At 44.0% G+C, this 19,170-nt stretch overlaps 1 protein-coding gene across 1 annotated transcript in view; it reads left to right on the top strand.

The window, feature by feature from the left end:
- Positions 1 to 19,170, top strand: part of PGM5 (phosphoglucomutase 5) — a 382,535-nt gene that overhangs the window by 199,448 nt on the left and 163,917 nt on the right. Inside the window, exon 9 of the mRNA XM_069763768.1 lies at positions 4,343 to 4,526. Within this exon, the coding sequence (XP_069619869.1) occupies positions 4,343 to 4,526 (184 nt within the window). The remainder of the gene's footprint in view (positions 1 to 4,342; positions 4,527 to 19,170) is intronic.

Here is a 19,170-nt window from a genome sequence, read left to right as displayed (position 1 = left end):
GAAAAAGAATACTGAGTTGCATCCATCAAACACCATACCTACTGTAAAGCATGGTGGTGGAAACATCATGCTTTGGGGCTGTTTCTCTGCAAAGGGGCCAGGATGACTGATCCGGGTACATGAAAGAATGATTGGGGCCATGTATCGTGAGATTTTGAGTGCAAACCTCCTTCCATCAGCAAGGGCATTGAAGATGAAACGTGGCTGGGTCTTTCAACATGACAATGATCCAAAGCACACCGCCAGGGCAACGAAGGAGTGGCTTCGTAAGAAGCATTTCAAGGTCCTGGAGTGGCCTAGCCAGTCTCCAGATCTCAACCCTATAGAAAACCTTTGGAGGGAGTTGAAAGTCCGTGTTGCCAAGCGAAAAGCCAAAAACATCACTGCTCTAGAGGAGATCTGCATGGAGGAATGGGCCAACATACCAACAACAGTGTGTGGCAACCTTGTGAAGACTTACAGAAAACGTTTGACCTCTGTCATTGCCAACAAAGGATATATTACAAAGTATTGAGATGAAATTTTGTTTCTGACCAAATACTTATTTTCCACCATAATGTGCAAATAAAATGTTAAAAAAACAGACAATGTGATTTTCTGGATTTTTTTTTCTCAGTTTGTCTCCCATAGTTGAGGTCTACCTATGATGTAAATTACAGACGCCTCTCATCTTTTTAAGTGGTGGAACTTGCACTATTGCTGACTGACTAAATACTTTTTTGCCCCACTGTATCTTTAACATTGGGTATGCAGGGACATGCGTTGTATGTGGATGCGTCTGCATACGGCGTTTTGACGTGCCCACCGACCTCATGGGAATGCAACTTTTTGTCCCTGCGTATCCAATGTTAAAGATAGGTACGCAAGATGCATGCATTAGTAGGTGGAGCATGGGCGGAGTGTAGGTGGAGCTTAATGGAGGATGTGCGCAACCATACGCAGACCAGCCAAACGCAAGTGTGAAACCAGCCTATGAATGTTACATGTCATGGTGGTTTATTATTCAAGGATGTAGTCTGCGAGGCAAATGTGGTATGGTGTCAGTTAAGGCATTCAAAGATGGATCTTTACGACAAGGGTTGCATTATTGAGCTTTGAGGAGTGCAAGGATTCGAAGAGTGTTCGATTATTTGGGTCTTCTCATTTTTGGAAGTAAGATGTTCTGGTCCTAGTTCTTTTTTAATCCATTAGGATTGGTCTGCAATGTCAGTTTATCATTTTGTGAGTATATTTTGGCATTGCTTGAATCGGTGTGGTTTAAATGGTGCAAATTTGGGTCCCATTCCTTTCAGATCCAGACTGCTACAGAAGCAGTATGTTGGGGTTTGGGTGTGCATGCTATGCACAAGATTGGCTGGTAGGAGTCTGCTAGATATTGGTCCTATGTTAGGCATCACTTGTTATGAGTTGTGATATTCATGGATGATGTCTGTCCTTTGAGTGTATACTCTTCACCGTTTTCATTGATGCATGTAGTTACATACCTTCCCCTGCTGTTTTTTTTGTTTCTGTATTTCAGAAACTCCCTTTTCATCTGGGTATTAGGACATTCTTATGTTTATTGGGGTGCCCCTCGGGCTGATATGAGGTCGATGGGACGACAATTGAGTCTTACCATAGAGGTTGCGTCAGTTCATAGGATAGGGGTATGCTCATATTGTTTTGGATAGATCACTTGATATTCTTCTGCTGCACACGGGTGGGAAAGATTTTGGTTCTAGGTCTTTGAAGGATTTGATCCGTGACATTAAGTGTGATTGCCTTAGGCTCTTGTCATCCCTTCCGGGCTCATCTAGTCTAACATTGCAGCGCTCCTCACATGGAAACATATGCGGTCGTTGGAAGGGATTAATAAGGCGCGCATTAAAGTTAACATGCTACACATGTAGAGTATAATGGCTGTGTCTGACAGTGCAGGAACATGGTCTGATCATACCACATCTTCTGGGCAGGAGAAGCAAAAGAGGATACAGATAGTACAGCTGATTCTTTTTGTGAGGTAAATGATTTCCCTGCCTGATTTAAAAAATGTTTTGCCTCAAAGGAAAAATTATTTGTGGTCCCAGGCTGTAATGTCTGTAAACTTTTTTACTTCCTCCCCTGCCCAGGAGCTGTGATATGATCAGACCATGTTCCTGCACGGTCAGACGCAGCTATTACACAGTACACAGCAGGGGCACATTTATAAGATTATCTCAGCACAGGAACTTTTTTAAACACATCCAATTGTGGAAATTATTATTATTCCAAGACCTATTGATGGAAATAAACGTTGTGGGAAAATAAAGTTAGGCAGGCAATCCTCCACTATACAATGACTGGTCTGGTTTGCCAATATCATGATTGAAAACTCTCGCTTTGCAGCATTTTCACTAAAGGTACCTTCACACTGAACGATATCGCTAGCGATCTGTGACGTTGCAGCGTCCTGGCTAGCGATATCGTTCAGTTTGACATGCAGCAGCGATCAGGATCCTGCTGTGATGTCATTGGTCGCTGCAGAAAGTCCAGAACTTTATATCGTCGCTGGACTTCCTGCAGACATCGCTGAATCGGCGTGTGTGACGCCGATTCAGCGATGTCTTCACTGGTAACCAGGGTAACCAGGGTAAACATCGGGTTACTAAGCGCAGGGCCGCGCTTATTAACCCGATGTTTACCCTGGTTACCAGCGTAAAAGTACAAAAAACAAACACTACATACTTACCTTCCGCTGTCTGTCCCCGGCGCTGTGCTTCTCTGCACTGGCTGTGAGCGCCAGCCAGCCGGAAAGCACAGCGGTGACGTCACCGCTCTGCTTTCCGGCCGCTGTGCTCACAGTCAGTGCAGGAAAGCACAGCGCCGGGAACAGACAGCGAAGGTAAGTATGTAGTGTTTTTTTTTTTTTACTTTTACGACGGTAACCAGGGTAAACATCGGGTTACTAAGCGCGGCCCTGCGCTTAGTAACTTGATGTTTACCCTGGTTACCGGCATCGTTGGTCGCTGGAGAACTGTCTGTGTGACAGCTCTCCAGCGACCAAACAGCGACGCTGCAGCGATCGACATCGTTGTCGGTATCGCTGCAGCGTCGCTTAGTGTGAAGGTACCTTTACACATTGACACTTTTTGATAAACAAGTTTTTTGTGCCTCAACGCAACACAAATGGTCACAGCTCTACCATTTACATAGGCCAATAGCAGATCTTGTATGTGCTAAATGCAGTTCTTCCACACTCAGCGCCTTGGTGTTAAACTACTCCTTTTTATCGGATTTTCTTGGCCTTGACTATGAACAGCAGGCTCGGACTGGCCCATGGGGGAACAGGGGAATCCCCCGGTGGGTCCCTATGCAGATCTTGGCCCCAACCCCACTGTATGGGCAGTATTTGGCATAATTCACTTGTACAGAAAAATGCAGCATTCATCTCATTCATTAACCAAACTACCCAATTTATTATTGTATAGTGATATAGGTACATTTATGAACAAGGGTCGTGTAATATTTGTATGCAGCTGGTGAAAAGTGGGCCCCCCAAAGTCAATGTTACTGTTGGGCCCTTCACAACCAAGTCCGACACTGATGAACAGTATCACACAGAATACTCTAATGTCACTGTTAGACTATTTCTGGGCTTACACTGAGGTTGGCACCACCTCCTGTAGATGCAGCCAGGACACCAGCATTCCATCTGTCAGCTACTGTGACAGGTCATAGTCTCACCACTGAGTACCATTGTAAATAATACCATGAAACCAAGCACCTCAAGCTACACAGCACATCACTTCACAATACAGTACAGTGTATATTGCCAAAACAGATACAAGTCAATAGTAACAATGAAATGCTAAGTAAACTGTTTTGTAACATAAAATATACAGTATAGTCCTAAAGTATATAATTTACCCTCTTAGGCCACATGTCCTTGTTGAGTATTTGGTGATTTTTTTTACATCAGTATTTGTAAGGCAAGATCAGGAGAGGAACAATCAGAGGAAAAGTATAATAGAAACATATGCACCACTTCTGCATTTATCACCCACTCCTGGTTTTGGCTTACAAATACTGATTTAAAATACTGACCAAATACTCAACGTTTGCCTTACAAGTAATGAAAAAATGTTTCTGAAAACAAGGGATCAGATGCTAGATCTGTTGCTAACTTTTTCGGTCTAAAACCAAGTATGTCAAAAGCTCAAAAACTGGACATATGCAAAGAGAGTCGAAGGCATCATAGAGGCATTATTCCAAATACACCATAAGTCTTGCTGAATGTTGTTTCACTCTCTAGGATATGTGTTCTCTTTTACTTGTATTTTTACTCTTGACATATGACAATAGCATACCTTTTTTCATCTTATAGATTTGACTATGATGGTCTTGATCCCAGGACAGCTTTCTTCATAATAAAAGATCTGGAGTCTACGATAACTGAAAAGTCATTCAGTAGTCAGCAGTTTGCTGTTGGAAGCCACATGTACAGCGTGGAGAAAACAGATAGTTTTGAATACGTGGACCCTGTAGATGGAACGGTGACAAAGAAACAGGTAGGACAAAATAATGATGCAGATTTAGAAAAAAAATGTCTAAAAGAACTGTTTTACTGTCCATTCCAACCAATCACAGCTTACTTTGGGTACCTTTTCCCATGTATATGAAGAACATAGCCAGCATTAGCTATGTGTGAGCTGTGTGGTCCAAGACACTGTCCTTTGGAGTGCCCCATGGGTCCTTGGGATACTCAAAACTGGGCCGGTTCTTAAAGGGATGTGTCACGGCAGCGGTGACCCGGTCCGTGGCCCTAGGTGTCAAATTAACGAGGAAAAGTGTATTGGGAAATAAAGTCTAAAGTTTGTGACGCCACCTGTAGTACTCGGCCAGGGGTGGCCGACACTGTTTAAAGGGATCCGCTGGGGCCAATGATACTGCAGCTTAGTTGGTTTGGCTCCCCACAGGTGGAGAGGAGGCCCCAGGGCTACCAGGACAGTCTAAGAAGGGTTGTAGATGTTGCGGTGCAAGAAAGAATTGGAAGACACAAGGTTGCAGTCTCTTTACCTTTTACTGGTGAAGTTCAGGTACACAGATTACAGGTGATCTTGAAATCCGGGCAGCCTGGAAGCGGTTCAGAATACCGCTAGGCATGGGGGGTTGGAAGCCTTCCTTTCTGCTCTGAATTCTAGGTTCTTGGTGCATTAGCTTTCCTCAAGTCCCTCTCTCAATCTGTCCTTTTGGTGGAATAATACCCGCATGGCAGGCAGCTCGAGCCTTTTTGCAGGTGTCCCTTTCTCGTGGTGACTCTGGGCTCTAATCTGCTGCTGTGCCTTTGGGTGTCAGTTGTGGCTAGAAGACCTGCAATCTCCTGCCCTCTGGTTTCTGCTGTGGGGCATACAGTTCGCACACAACTTCGGACTCCCATGTCCGGTTTCTTGCGCTCAAACCTGGAGTGAGCCCAATCACAGCTCCACTCCAGTTTCTCTCTCCTCCTGTTCTTCCTCTCCCTTCACTGTCTCACACAGACTGACCTCTAACTCCTCCTCCAGACCAGAACTTATAGGGAAGCTACCCTGAAACCAGGTCTAGAGCTCCCCCTTCTGGCCTGGAGTCTGGAAAGTGTTGTATGTAAGTGTTACCTCCTAAGGGGACTCCTTCTCGCTTCCAGGCATGGCATCACCCTCCCCGGGAGGCAGGCAATGCCACTGTGACAACCGGATTCCTGTGGTGTCACACCTTCACACTGCAGTGGTGGATGCAAATGCAGCCATAGACTAGCTTTTTCAGGACTGGAATTCAAACTCAAAACCTTTGACATGGAAAGCAGAGACTTTAACAGTGAGACTCATGCTGCATGAGATAATTTATTCTACCTAAAATCTGCAATCTTTTTTTCACGAATCATGTATTTGTACAGTATATACAGATATCTTTCTAAATGTCAATTTATTATAGAGTAGAAAAAACTTCAAACTATGTCAAATATTTTTTTCCTTAAAGTTTCTAAAAAATAATTGTAAAAAAATAATTACAATAAACGCATTTGTTAATACACTTTAGCAAATAAACTTCACAAACTAGTTAATAAAACAGAGAAATTTGGTATCCCTGTAATTGCATCTGTGCCACCCCAGGAGTTCGGTTGCCACAGTGGCATTGCCTTCCTCACGGGGGGCGTGATGTCATGCCTGGAGGTAAGAAGGAATCCACTTAGCAGGTAACACAAACATACAACACCTTCCTAACTCCACACCTGAAGGGGGAGCTATAAACCTGGTTATAGGGTAGCTTCCCTGTCAGTTCTGGTCTGGAGGCGGGGTTAGAGAGTTCAGTGTGAGACAGTGAAGGGGGAGGAAGTGTGTGAGGAGAGAGACTGGGAGTAGAGCTGTAACTGAGCTCTTCCCAGGATTAAGCGCACAAGAAACTGGACTCCGGAGACCATGGTTGCACGGGTACTAAAGGCCCAGCAACTAGAACCGGAGGGCAGGAGATTACAGGTCTCCTCCTGGCCCATTTGACACCTGGAGGCACCATAGCGAGTCAGGAGCCTGGGGAGGTCAGTGAGAAGATTGTGCCCATGAAAGGATCATGCTGTCAACCATACAGGTTAGGAGAAACAGACACTCAGAGGAACTTGTGTAAAGCTTCAGACAGCAAGGGACAGAGAGCACAGCACAAAAGGAAGGCTTCCTAACCCACCTGGCTAGGTGGATCCCAAGATACTGCCAGGCTGCCCGGACCCCATCAACACCTGTAACCTGTGCCCCGGACTGCACCTGCAATTTCTCCAGTAAAAGGTAAAGGAAACTGCAATACCTGTGTCCTCCAATTACTCCCTGCACCCGCAGTCCTGCACCCCACCATCTATCATCCCTTACCAACTGCATCGGTAGCCCTGGGGACTAAGCTCCACCTGTGAGGAGCAATACAACTCTGCTGCAACGCCATCAGCCCCAGTGGTCCCTTTTCAGCAGCGACGGCCATCCCTGGCCGTGTACCACAGGTGGCGTCACAAACATTTCTCCATAGACTTTATTTGCCACTACACTTCATCCCCCATAATTAGATGCCCAGGGCCATGGACTGGGTCACCACTACCGTGACCTACCCCATTAAGTACCGCCGGACCCAGCCCGAGTACCTCATTGTCCTAGCGGGCACTTCACATCAACCAGAACAATATAGAAAACTCATTATTTATGGTAAATGTAATTAAAAATTATGCAATTTTTTATTCTACAATTATCACAGAATAAAAGTTGATATAATTGGAATGCTTACAGATGTGATGTGAAGATGTTGCCTAAAAAAATAAAACTATTCTTGCCAAAGAACAAGACCTCACCTCATACAACAAAGCTCTCAGAAAAAGTATAAGATAATGGCTGATATTTAATGAAGAGCAGATCAAACTGTGTAGGATCAAGTTCAAGTCAAATTTCTTAACCGTTGGGGGTCCACGCTAATTTGAGCACTCAGTGATTCAATTTATAAGGATCAGGAAAATATCACCTGTGCCTTTTTACACACTGCTGAAAACTCAATGAGCGTGCCAATGGAATCAGGCATAGTCGCGCTGGCTTCCCCATGATGTCATGCAGAAATTTGTGCACATGGTCTACCGCAGCCAATTGGTGTTTGAGGGTTTGAGGGAGTAACAGACAATGTAAAAGATAGGGACTGGCCAAGGAACACCATTACACATTTGTACTGTGTTTCTGTAGGAGCTTAGAGCACACAACATAGGGATAGAAAAAGGAACTAATGTGATTGTGTTGTACTACTTCAGTGCTAATGTAGCAGATTAAAAATGGAAGTGTTATGGTGCAGTCAGATGGCCGTATAACATGGACGACGGTCCCATCGCAATGCTTGGAGTGCATGTATTTCTATGCAACTGTCATGCTCAGGTCAGAAGAGCTGATGGCCAGTCCTAGCATTGCAATACCATCGTCATCTGTGTTATATGGCCTAAGTCTCATGTTGTAAATATTAATCCAAAGATTCAAGTGATATATAGGGAACTGCTGTAGCTGTATAGTCTCTCAGTGTGATGGTGGATTGATTGATCTGCGATACACTGCAGTACCAGCACTTTTATAGAAGCATTTTTTGCATTTTTCACATAGTGCAAGCACGGAGGGTCAGTATTAAGCCCTTCACGACCTCCGCCGTACTATTACCGCGGAGGTCGGATCCCCTGCTTTGATGTGGGCTCCGGCGCTGAGCCCACCTCACGCCGGGACATGTCAACTGTTTTGAACAGCTGACATGTGCCCACAAAGTGGCAGGTGAAATCGCGATTCACCCGCCGCTATTAACTAGTTAAATGCCACTGTCAAATGCTGACAGCGGCACTAAACCGGCACTTCCGGCCATCGGGCCGGAAATGAGCGCATCACCGACCCCGTCACATGATTGGGGGTCAGCAATGCATCTGCATAGTAACCATATAGGTCCTTGAGACCTCTATGGTTGCTGATGCCGGATTGCTATGAGCGCCACTCTGTGGTCGGCGCTCATAACAATGCAGGAATTCAGCCACATAGGAGCGATCTGATGATCACTCCCATGTAGCTGAGCCGATCGAGTTGTGCCAGCTTCTAGCCTCCCATGGAGGCTATTGAAGCATGGCAAAAGTAAATAAAAAAAAGTAAAAAAAAATATGAAAAAATATAAAAGTTTAAATCACCCCCCTTTCGCCCCATTTAAAATAAAACAACAACAAAAAAATCAAACCTACACGTTTGGTATCGCCGCGTTCAGAACCGCTCGATCTATCAATAAAAAAAAAGACTTAACCTGATCGCTAAACAGCATAGTGAGAAAAAAATTGAAATGCCACCAGAATTACATTTTTTTTGGCGCCGTGAAATTGCATTAAAATGCAATAACGGGCGATCAAAAGAACGTATCTGCACCAATATGGAATCATTAAAAATGTCAGCTCGGCATGCAAAAAATAAGCCCTCACCTGACCCCATATCACAAAAAATGGAGACGCTAAGTGTATTGGAAAATTGCGCAATTTTGTTTTTAGCAAAGTTTGGAATTTTTTTTTACCACTTAGATAAAACGTAACCTAGACATGTGTGGTGTCTATGAACTCGTAATGAGCTGGAATATCATAATGGCAGGTTTAGCATTTAGTGAAGCTAGCAAAAAAGCCAAACAAAAAACAAGTGTGGGATTGCACTTTTTTTGCAATTTCACCGCACTTGGAATTTATTACCCATTTTCTAGTACATGCTAAAACCAATGATGTCGTTCAAAAGTGCAACTTGTCCCGCAAAAAAACAAGCCCTCACATGGCCATATTGATGGAAAAATAAAAAAGTTATGGCTCTGGGAAGGAGGGGAGTGAAAAACGAGAACGCAAAAATGGAAAAGGGCAATGTCGTGAAGGGGTAAAACCCCTCAGTGTTAGTTGTGCAGCTATAGTTAGAAATGTCTGCACAGGACTTCACTATAGTGCTTGAGTATTACTACATATTTTCCTGTACCAAAAACATTTAAAACTGAAAGACTAAAACATTGTCAATAGCTTGGAGGCTCCAACATGAATTGAAAACTCAAACTAAAGGTCATGTGTAAGGCAGAAAGAAGGAAGGAATATGCATACTGACCAGGGATATCAGTTTTGACCGTCTAATACCAAATCTTAGCACCATGAATGATTTTAATCAATTCATTCACTGTAACTCATATCTGCCTCTAAGGCTGCCGCCACACTAGCAGTATTTGGTCAGTATTTTATATCCATATCTCTAAGCCAAAACCAGGAGCGGAACAATTAGAGGAAAAGTATAATAGAAACATATGCACCACTTCTGGATTTATCACCCACTCCTGGTTTTGGCTTACAGATACTGATGTAAAATACTGACCAAATACTGCTAGTGTGACGGCAGCCTAAGATGCAGATGTGAGTAGCATGAGGGCAGAAGGAGTATAGCAGTATAGGTGGGATATGTGGATAGAACGGAGGTATCTTTGGTTACCACTATCGAAGGTATCTGTGCTAGATACTTGTGAATGGCAGTGGGGTTCCTATACCTGTTTTACACTTTCAAATGTTGGAAAAAATTCATTGGCAAGAGCTCATCAGTACAGTATATATGACGAAGACTCACAAATTCAGCTTTTGGTTCCTTCACCTTGAGGTTTAATTGACCATCTAACCCTGGGTCTTCTGCTCCCTACAAGTCAAATATGAAGCCATTGGCACAAAATTTTATGTACATTTCGGAAACTCATTTTAATGGTGAACATGTAAAGCTACATGGATGCCTAGTGATCATTTCTGACAAGGAGCATTGTCACGGAAGGCTGGAAGCTTTTAATAGGGCTTACATAAACAAGCTTTGCACTAGCCATTCTTTCTAGCAGATAACATTGAGTACCCTAGCATTCACCCTTTAACATTTGTATAATTTGTATAGGAATCTGGACTTACACTAGAGTCCCTGGGTTAGGTCCAAGGAGTGGCTGCTGGCCAATGGAGTGAGCTGGCAGGGCAGAGGATGGTCAGAAAGCTACACCAATACCAGGAGATCATGGACAGGAGCAGAATTGTTAGGCAGATGGATAACCTAAAGATGAGCCAAGATCAAAATTGCGAATTAAACAGGCCGAAAAAGAGCTGAATAGCTGAAATAAACCAGAGCATGGATAAATTGGCAACTGCCATCAATATACTGGAAGTTTAAGTTGTGTGGTGATATCTTATTAGAAACAGCAAAATAACATACACACACCCATACTCTCAAGCTGTGATGTACTACAGGTCCCAGCAACACTAGTATCTCTGGCTAGACTGGGCCTGCGCTGTCAAAAGCTTCTGGTTGTGACATCTCCTTCACCAATGACACCAAAATAACGATAAGTAATGAGGAATACGCATTGTCTAATTATAAAAGGAGACATCACAAGAGCAGGTCCATGTGGAGATGTGACAGTCTCCCTCCTGCAACACTTGGTTGATGTGGTTGAAAAAAACCTTTATTTTTAAAGGGGCTGTCTTTATCAGGCAACCCTTTTAATTTTATGCTGGAGAAAAGAGCAATCCGCTCACCTGTTTGGTGCTCGGCAGGAGTACTCCAACAAGTGATAATGCAAGTAAAAAAGCCAGCACTCGCGTCTTCATGAAATACTTCTTTATTTAGTCCAAATTTTAAAGCAGTGATGGTATACACAAGCGGCACAGAAAAAATTGAATGGCAGGACGGTAAAACATGTAGGCCTCCATTCAACATGTCTGTGACCTACATGGACAGAAACACGTTCCCTGAAAGCTTGTATGTGTTACCCTCCTGCCATTCAGTTATTTCTGTGCCACTTGGGTCTGCCATTGCTGCTTTTACATTTGGACTAAATAAAGAAGTATTTTAGGAAGATTGAAGAAAACACCTGCCTATATTGAAGCACAGAGACTTGGTGATGCTCTGGTGCTGCTTTGTTTCCTCTGGTATCTGAAACTTGAAGTGTCTAGAGGGCAGAATGGATTTACTTAAGAATCAGGATATCCTAGGAGAAATCATCATGCCCATTATGAGGAAGCTGATGCTCCGGCGACATTGAATCTTCCAACAGGAGAATGATGCCAAGCTTACTTCAAAGCCCATTAAGGCTTGCTGTCAGAAGAAGTCCTGGAAGACTCTGTGGTGGCTGTCACAGTCGCCTGACTCGAATCCAATATAAAATCTTTGGTGGGATGCCTTTATGAAGGCAGTTGCATTGGCAAACCCAAGATTATTAGTGACCTCGAGTCTATTGCACATGAGGTATGGTCTACGATTCCTCAGAAATGCTGTCAAAAGCTGGTGTCTGACACGTATCACATTTACAATAGGTCATAACAGTCAAAAAGTAGTCAACTAAGAACTAAAGACGCATGTCATGAAAGGATTGAAAAATTCTGAGACCATAAATATGTCATTAACAGTGGCATTTTTTTGTAGAATTTGGTGAAACCACTTGTATCAGTTGGGTAAAGATATTTCAATTGTTCTTGTTAGACTGGTTTCTTGCAAAAAAAAAAGAAAGTTTGCAAATGTTGCTAGTAACCGAAAATTGCAATGGGTGTTAAATAAGTTTGATTTTAACTTTAACCTTTGCTTTTTCGAGATTTACAGTACAGAATTTGCTCTGTAGAAGAAAAGGGTTGATCCAGCTCCTTAAAATTCATTCTTTATTAATCCATATTAAAACCAGAAAAGGTGGAGGAATGCTCCCCAGATTATGCCAACACTGGGAAAGAGCGATAGCTTTGATAAAGATTGTTACAGATCGAAATGCCTTGCTCCTCCCCCATGTTGGCATCATTTAGGGAGCATCCCACCACCTTTTCTGGTTTTAATATGGATTAATAAAGAATGAATTTTAAGGAGCTGTATCAATGCTTTTTTTTTCTACATGCCATTGACATCTGATCAATACGGAGATCCGTACACCTGCGGTGGTTGTCAGTGAGCTGGCTTTGCCTTTGTCTTTGTTTGTTGTTTACCACAGAATTTGCTCTGGCAACTTGCATCCTGGAATGTAAACTAGACCATAATGTTATGTACAAATTGCCAACTCTCTGGAAAGAAAAGGGTTTGTCCAAGATACAGTTATTAATACATACTCACACATTTACTACAAGCATTCCAGAGTCATATCCTTGATGCTTTCGACAGATCTTCTGATCAATCTATTTCTTTTTTTTTCTTTTGCCTTATTAATTCAAGTGACTACATAAATTCAATATTCTGAACATTGTTACTTGGTGACAATTAGCCTAGCAGTTGATACAAAATATGTAGGACCTAACAGCAGTAAATGGTTTCCACATGCCAGTCAAGCCCATATTTAATAGAAGAATCTAACATGCCTTTAAGGTGTCTCCTCATGATGTATTCTCAGCTGTGCTCTTCGTGTCTTCCATCCTTTGAGGAATATATCAGCTGTCACATCTCCTTTATGCAGAGCCTGTCTGTGTGTGGGCAGGGATAGAAATACTTTACTTCTCCAAAAGGTCATGTCGCTATAAAATATATCCTGCAGTTTCTAATGTTCCATTAACAAAAAGCAATGACTTATTGAACTGCTGCTGAATATATTTGAATGGAAATATTTTATTTTTTCAAAGGACTATGTCAAGGTTGTGAAGACTGGTTTTATTTTAATTTTATTTTCACATCTTAATGTATTGGACCAAGGGTACCAAGGGTAACTTTGCTTATCATAACTGTAAAATCTCCTAGCACTCATTCAGCATGAGTTCTAACCTTGGCTCGATTCTAACGCATCGGGTACTCTAGAATATGCATGTCCACGTAGTATATTGCACAGCCCACGTAGTATATTGCCCAGCCATGTAGTATATTGCCCAGTCACGTAGTATATTGCCCAGTCACGTAGTATATTGCCCAGCCACGTAGTATATTGCCCAGTCACGTAGTATATTGCCCAGTTATGTAGTATATTGCCCAGTGATGTAGTATATTGCCCAGCCACGTAGTATATTGCCCAGCCACGTAGTATATTGCACAGCAACGTAGTATACAGCACAGAGCCATGTAGTATACAGCACAGAGCCATGTAGTATACAGCACAGACACGTAGTATACTGCCCAGTCACGTAGTATATTGGCCAGTCACGTAGTATATTGCCCAGCCAGGTATGTATCAGGTTAAAAAATAAAAAATAAACATATACTCACCGTCTGAGGCCCCCTTGTCGTTCTGTCGCCTGTGTGCGGTGCAAGTGGCAGCTTCCGGTCCCAGGGTTGGTATGAGCGCAGGACCTGTGATGACGTCGCGGTCACATGACCGTGACGTCATGGCAGGTCCTTCTCGCATACCATCCTTAGCACCGGAACCTGCCGCTTGCACTGCCGAGGACAGGGCAACACGTCGGAGGGTGAGAATAACGTTTTTTTTTATTATTATTTGTAACATTAGATCTTTTACTATTGATGCTACATACGCAGCATTAATATTAAAAAGTTGGGCACATAGGGTTAATAGCTGCGTAACCGGAGTGCGTTACACCGCGCTCTGGTAATGCTGCCATTAACCCTGTGTGAGGGCTGACTGGATGACTGGAGGGGAGTATGGAGCGGGCACTGACTGCGGAGAGGAAAGAGCGGCCATATTGCCGCCAGACTGTGCCGTTGCTGATTGGTCGTGGCAATGGTCGTGGGCGTTTTGCCACGACCAATCAGCGACTTGGATTCCATGACAGACAGAGGCCGCGACCAATGAATATCCGGGACAGACAGAAAGACGGAAGTGACCCTTAGACAATTATATAGTAGATGGAGCTGTTTACTAGAGATGAGCAGATCAATTTGCTGAAAATCGAGTTTGAGTCAAATTCCTTGAATTCATGGTTCTGTGTGAATTTGAACACACTACTCTTTAATTTACAAGGATTAGCAAAGTAAAAGGCCTGGCACTATTTCAGTCAGGCGCAAGTGTGCTGCTTCCTCATATTGTCCTGCAGTAATCAGAGCTAAAATTGCAACATAAAAAATCAGGTGTTTTTCCTGTTATGTACATCATGAAACAAAGTTTCACAGCCTAAGCAGCCAAATTTCTTTTTACCTACACTGTGTCCTTTCTCCAGGAAATACCATGAGCGCCATTTCCATTGACTTTTGGGCAAGAATTAGCCCAATTTGCTATTGGCGTACTCTCATATCCAGCCTCTAAAATAATGTCAGAGAGGGTTTGTAGCTTGGCCGGCATCTTTGTAACACTCAAACGAAGTCAAAATGTATCATCTATGGATCGGGGCCGACTTTCATTCACCTACAGCTAATGCCAATGATTACATTGGACACACCATCTGCCTGCCTGACTGTCCATTGTCTGTGTTCTACACCGTTCTGCTGCTGCCAGTACTGATAGCCCTGAGGACATTTACTTCCTGTTCATCATGTCATCTATACTGCAGTACTGCTGCTGCTGTGGCTGATGTTACTGGCTCCATACTGGCAGACATCTCCTTTCCTGTGCCATCCTAATTGTCTATTATGCAGCTTCTGCCATGGCACAGACACACATCGCCTGGCTGCCAACTGTGTTTCATATTGCTAGACTGTACTGCTGCCCACTACTGTTGCTTGCACTGAGCTGTCACACATGTCCTTGCCTACCCTGTTCTAACTCTCTAGTAGGGATGGGTGGACCCGGGAATGTTAAGGTACCGTCACACTTAGTGACGCTGCAGCGATACCGACAACGATCCGGATCGCTGCAGCGTCGCTGTTTGGTCACTGGAGAGCTGTCACACAGACCGCTCTCCAGCGACCAACGATGCCGGTAACCAGGGTAAACATCGGGTAACTAAGCGCAGGGCCGCGCTTAGTAACCCGATGTTTACCCTGGTTACCATCCTAAAAGTAAAAAAAACAAACAGTACATACTTACCTACAGCCGTCTGTCCTCCAGCGCTGTGCTCTGCACTCCTCCTGTACTGTCTGTGTGAGCACAGCGGCCGGAAAGCAGAGCGGTGACGTCACCGCTCTGCTTTCCGGCTGACCGACGCTCACAGCCAGTACAGGAGGAGTGCAGAGCACAGCGCTCGAGGACAGACGGCTGTAGGTAAGTATGTACTGTTTGTTTTTTTTTACTTTTAGGATGGTAACCAGGGTAAACATCGGGTTACTAAGCGCGGCCCTGCGCTTAGTTACCCGATGTTTACCCTGGTTACCAGTGAAGACATCGCTGAATCGGTGTCACACACGCCGATTCAGCGATGTCTGCGGGGAGTCCAGCGACGAAATAAAGTTCTGGACTTTCTTCCCCGACCAGCGACAGCACAGCAGGGGCCTGATCGCTGCTGCCTGTCACACTGGACGATATCGCTAGCGAGGACGCTGCAACGTCACGGATCGCTAGCGATATCGTCTAGTGTGACGGTACCTTTAGGGTCCACCGGGTTCAGCCAAACGTTTATAATAAAGTTTGATTCGGGTACCAGAACGATACCTGATCTTGATCCCAAGCCCCATTCATCTGTGTGACAGCATGGGAAACATCGGCTCTGGACCGGAGGTACCCTTACTGAAGTCATCGCCGTTAACAGCCACTGGGTATCATGGATAGAGGAGGGTTCCCATGCTGTCAAGCAGAGGACAGTATGAGAGCCAGGGGCTGTGACCAGCAGTGACAATGTTACCACCAGTCAGGCATCAGCTGATAACTACTAATCTAATCAGCTTTGCCTGCTCTCACTGATAGCAGATATGTCAGTGAGATATATAATTAGTGTAGTGCGCGTGTAGCTTACTGTACATGTACTTAGCTAATAAATAAGGAAATAAAAGAAAAAAATGGCATGGGATGGGATCCCAGGGTATTATTATTAGATCACAGCTTTCTGCATAGCCTTTACTCATTATTAAAAAGGGGGACCCCCCAAAAAATGATGAGGGGTCCCCCCTATTTTTATTAACCAGCAAAGGCTAAGCAGACAGCTGTGGACTAATTGTGATAGGCTGGAAAGAGGCCATGGATATTGGCCCTCTCCAAGTCTAATATTAGCTGCCTTAGGCTACTTTCACATTTCCGTCTTTTGCCAAGCATTGCAATGCGTAGTTCTGGTGAAAAAACGCATCCTGCAAAGTTACCCGCAGGATGCGTCTTTTCCCCATAGACTTGTGTTTCCGACGCATCGCGACGTATGGACACACGTTCCATACGTCGTGCACTGAAAACGTCGGTTTTTGGCGGTCCATCGTAGCAAAAAAAACGTTCAAGGGAAAGTTTTTTCGTACGTCGGGTCCTGCAATTTTAAGTGCGCAGGCGCGGCTGGAACTCCACCCCCTCCTCCCTGGGACTTTACTATGGGCAGCGGATGCATTGAAACACTGCGTCCGCTGCCCATGTTGCACAGAATTTTCACAACGTCCGTCGGTATGTCGCTCCGGCGCATAGCGATGGCCGCGTACCGACGGAAATGTGAAAGAAGCCTTAGCCTCCCCAGAAATGGTGCATTGATTAGATGCACCAATTCTGGCACCTAGTCTTGCCTCTTTCTGCTTGCCCTGGTGTGTTGCGCTGTGGGGTAATGGTTTTGGGGTTGATGTCAACTGTCAACTCCTACACTCATAAAAGCTCTGCACACAGTGCATAGCCTGCCAAAAATTACAAGCAGGGTTATCCATAGACACTTGAAGGCAACAACTGGCAGGTCTCATTTAAATATTTTGACAGCATAGTTGATGCACTCTTCCACTCGGAAAGGCTTTGCACAAAGTACAAACCCAGGAATAAATTATAAGGAGAGTCATCCAGTCATCCATAGACCCAAGTGGCAACAACTGACAGGCCTCATTCAAATATTGAAGATTAAAAACACTTTTTGTGCTTCTGTCATCTGGTGGTGTGGAAAAGTGGGGCTAATCAAGGCTTTTTTATTTTTATCAGAGCGAGCCTGTGAGCATTTTCTGTCCACAACCGAAAGCACCTGTCTGGTATGACCCCCCCACCCGGCGGCATTAAAAAGTCTAGCTTTGAAACTCAATAGTTGAAGGTCGCACAGGAATTAGGGAGTGCGCTTGTCAGCTAGGTATTGCTTGACCATCTTTAAAAACTTTTCCCTCCTTGTCAAAAATACCCAGTCATCACGGCATGGACACTGGGAGGGTGTCATAAAATTGGCCCAGGCCTTTAACAGTGTACCCCTGCCTCTGCTGTATCTGGTGTATCTCTCCCTTGCCTCTCCTCCTTGGTTGGGCCTCCTGTCTATAAAAATTTCCTGATGTGACGTTTTTCAACATATTTTCCACAATGACCTTCTGGTATAGTACCATTTTATTAGACCTCTCCACCTTAGGAAGTAGAGATGCAAGGTTCTCTTTGTAGCATGTGTCTTGCAAGATGAACTCTTTTTTGGCCAAGATAAAAGTAATGCGAGAATCACGGGATAGGCAGCAGTACATAAAGTCAGCCATACGTGCCAAGCTCCCTATAGTCAACACTTACCTTTCTCCACCATGATGACTGCTCTCAATCTCTTCCTCCTCATTACCTTCCTCAGCCCATCCACGTAGGAGAGATGGGACAGGATTGTGTGGGTACTAGTCTCTGTTGTGTTGCAATCGGCTCCTGTTCCTCTTCCTCCACCTCCACCTCATTGTTACCCAATCCGCGCTGAGCAGATGAGATGAGGCTGGGTTGGGAAGTATCTCCCTGTCGTATGTCTTTCTTCATCTCCACCTGGTATGAATGCAAAGCTTCAGCTTTATTTATGAGTAGTGACTATTTAAGTAGGCACAGAAGCGGTATCATTGCGCTGATCATGGAATCATTGCCGCTCACCATCATTGTAGTATCCTCAAAGTCTTGGAGAACCGCACAAATGTCAGACATCCATGCCCACTCTTCAGTTATGGGAGGAGGCTTTCCAGAATACTAATGGGAGTGTTGGAGCTGGTATTCAACAACTGCCCTCTGCTGCTCACAGAACCTTGCGAGCATGTGTAATGTGGAGTTCCAGAGCATGGTGACATCATGCACCAGTTGGTGAACTGGCACTTGCATGCGCTGCCTCAGCACTGCAAGAACAGCAGCAGCTGTAGTCAACTTGTGAATATCTATAAACAGAACATCAGTAAAAGTTATCTATCCAAATAAATAATGGCGACTCAAATCATAATCAAATATCCAAGGAGAACCAAGAGTCAAATACACTGCCGAGACTAATATAACCAATTAGAATAATATTTATTGAAAATTATACAAAATATGTTAAAATTTGTACCACATATGTAATAACAAGTGATAAATCCGTAAGTACATAAATACAACAGATCCCAGATCGGACCACCATCAAATATACAACATACAACCAATGTGCTTTGCTAATAAATGTAGCCCTGCTGACAAACCATGGCATTTAGATTGCCCATTGTAGTTCATATGTAAAATACCAGTGGTATGTAACAGCTGTCGTAGGTTAACCTACAGCAGACCAGGACGGGACTTGCCACGCCAACTATGGGTAAATAAAACCATTGGACCTTACTCCATTGTGCATCACTATTGATTTATGTCTGACCGGCTTGGCGGTGCGACAGCTGTTACATACCACTGGTATTTTACATATGAACTACAATGGGCAATCTAAATGCCATGGTTTGTCAGCAGGGCTACATTTATTAGCAAAGCACATTGGTTGTATGTTGTATATTTGATGGTGGTCCGATC

The sequence above is a fragment of the Ranitomeya imitator genome, chromosome 1 (genome assembly GCF_032444005.1).
Source record: "Ranitomeya imitator isolate aRanImi1 chromosome 1, aRanImi1.pri, whole genome shotgun sequence".
In the NCBI taxonomy this organism is placed as follows: domain Eukaryota; kingdom Metazoa; phylum Chordata; class Amphibia; order Anura; family Dendrobatidae; genus Ranitomeya; species Ranitomeya imitator.
This window is presented reverse-complemented; position numbering and strand designations above follow the sequence as displayed.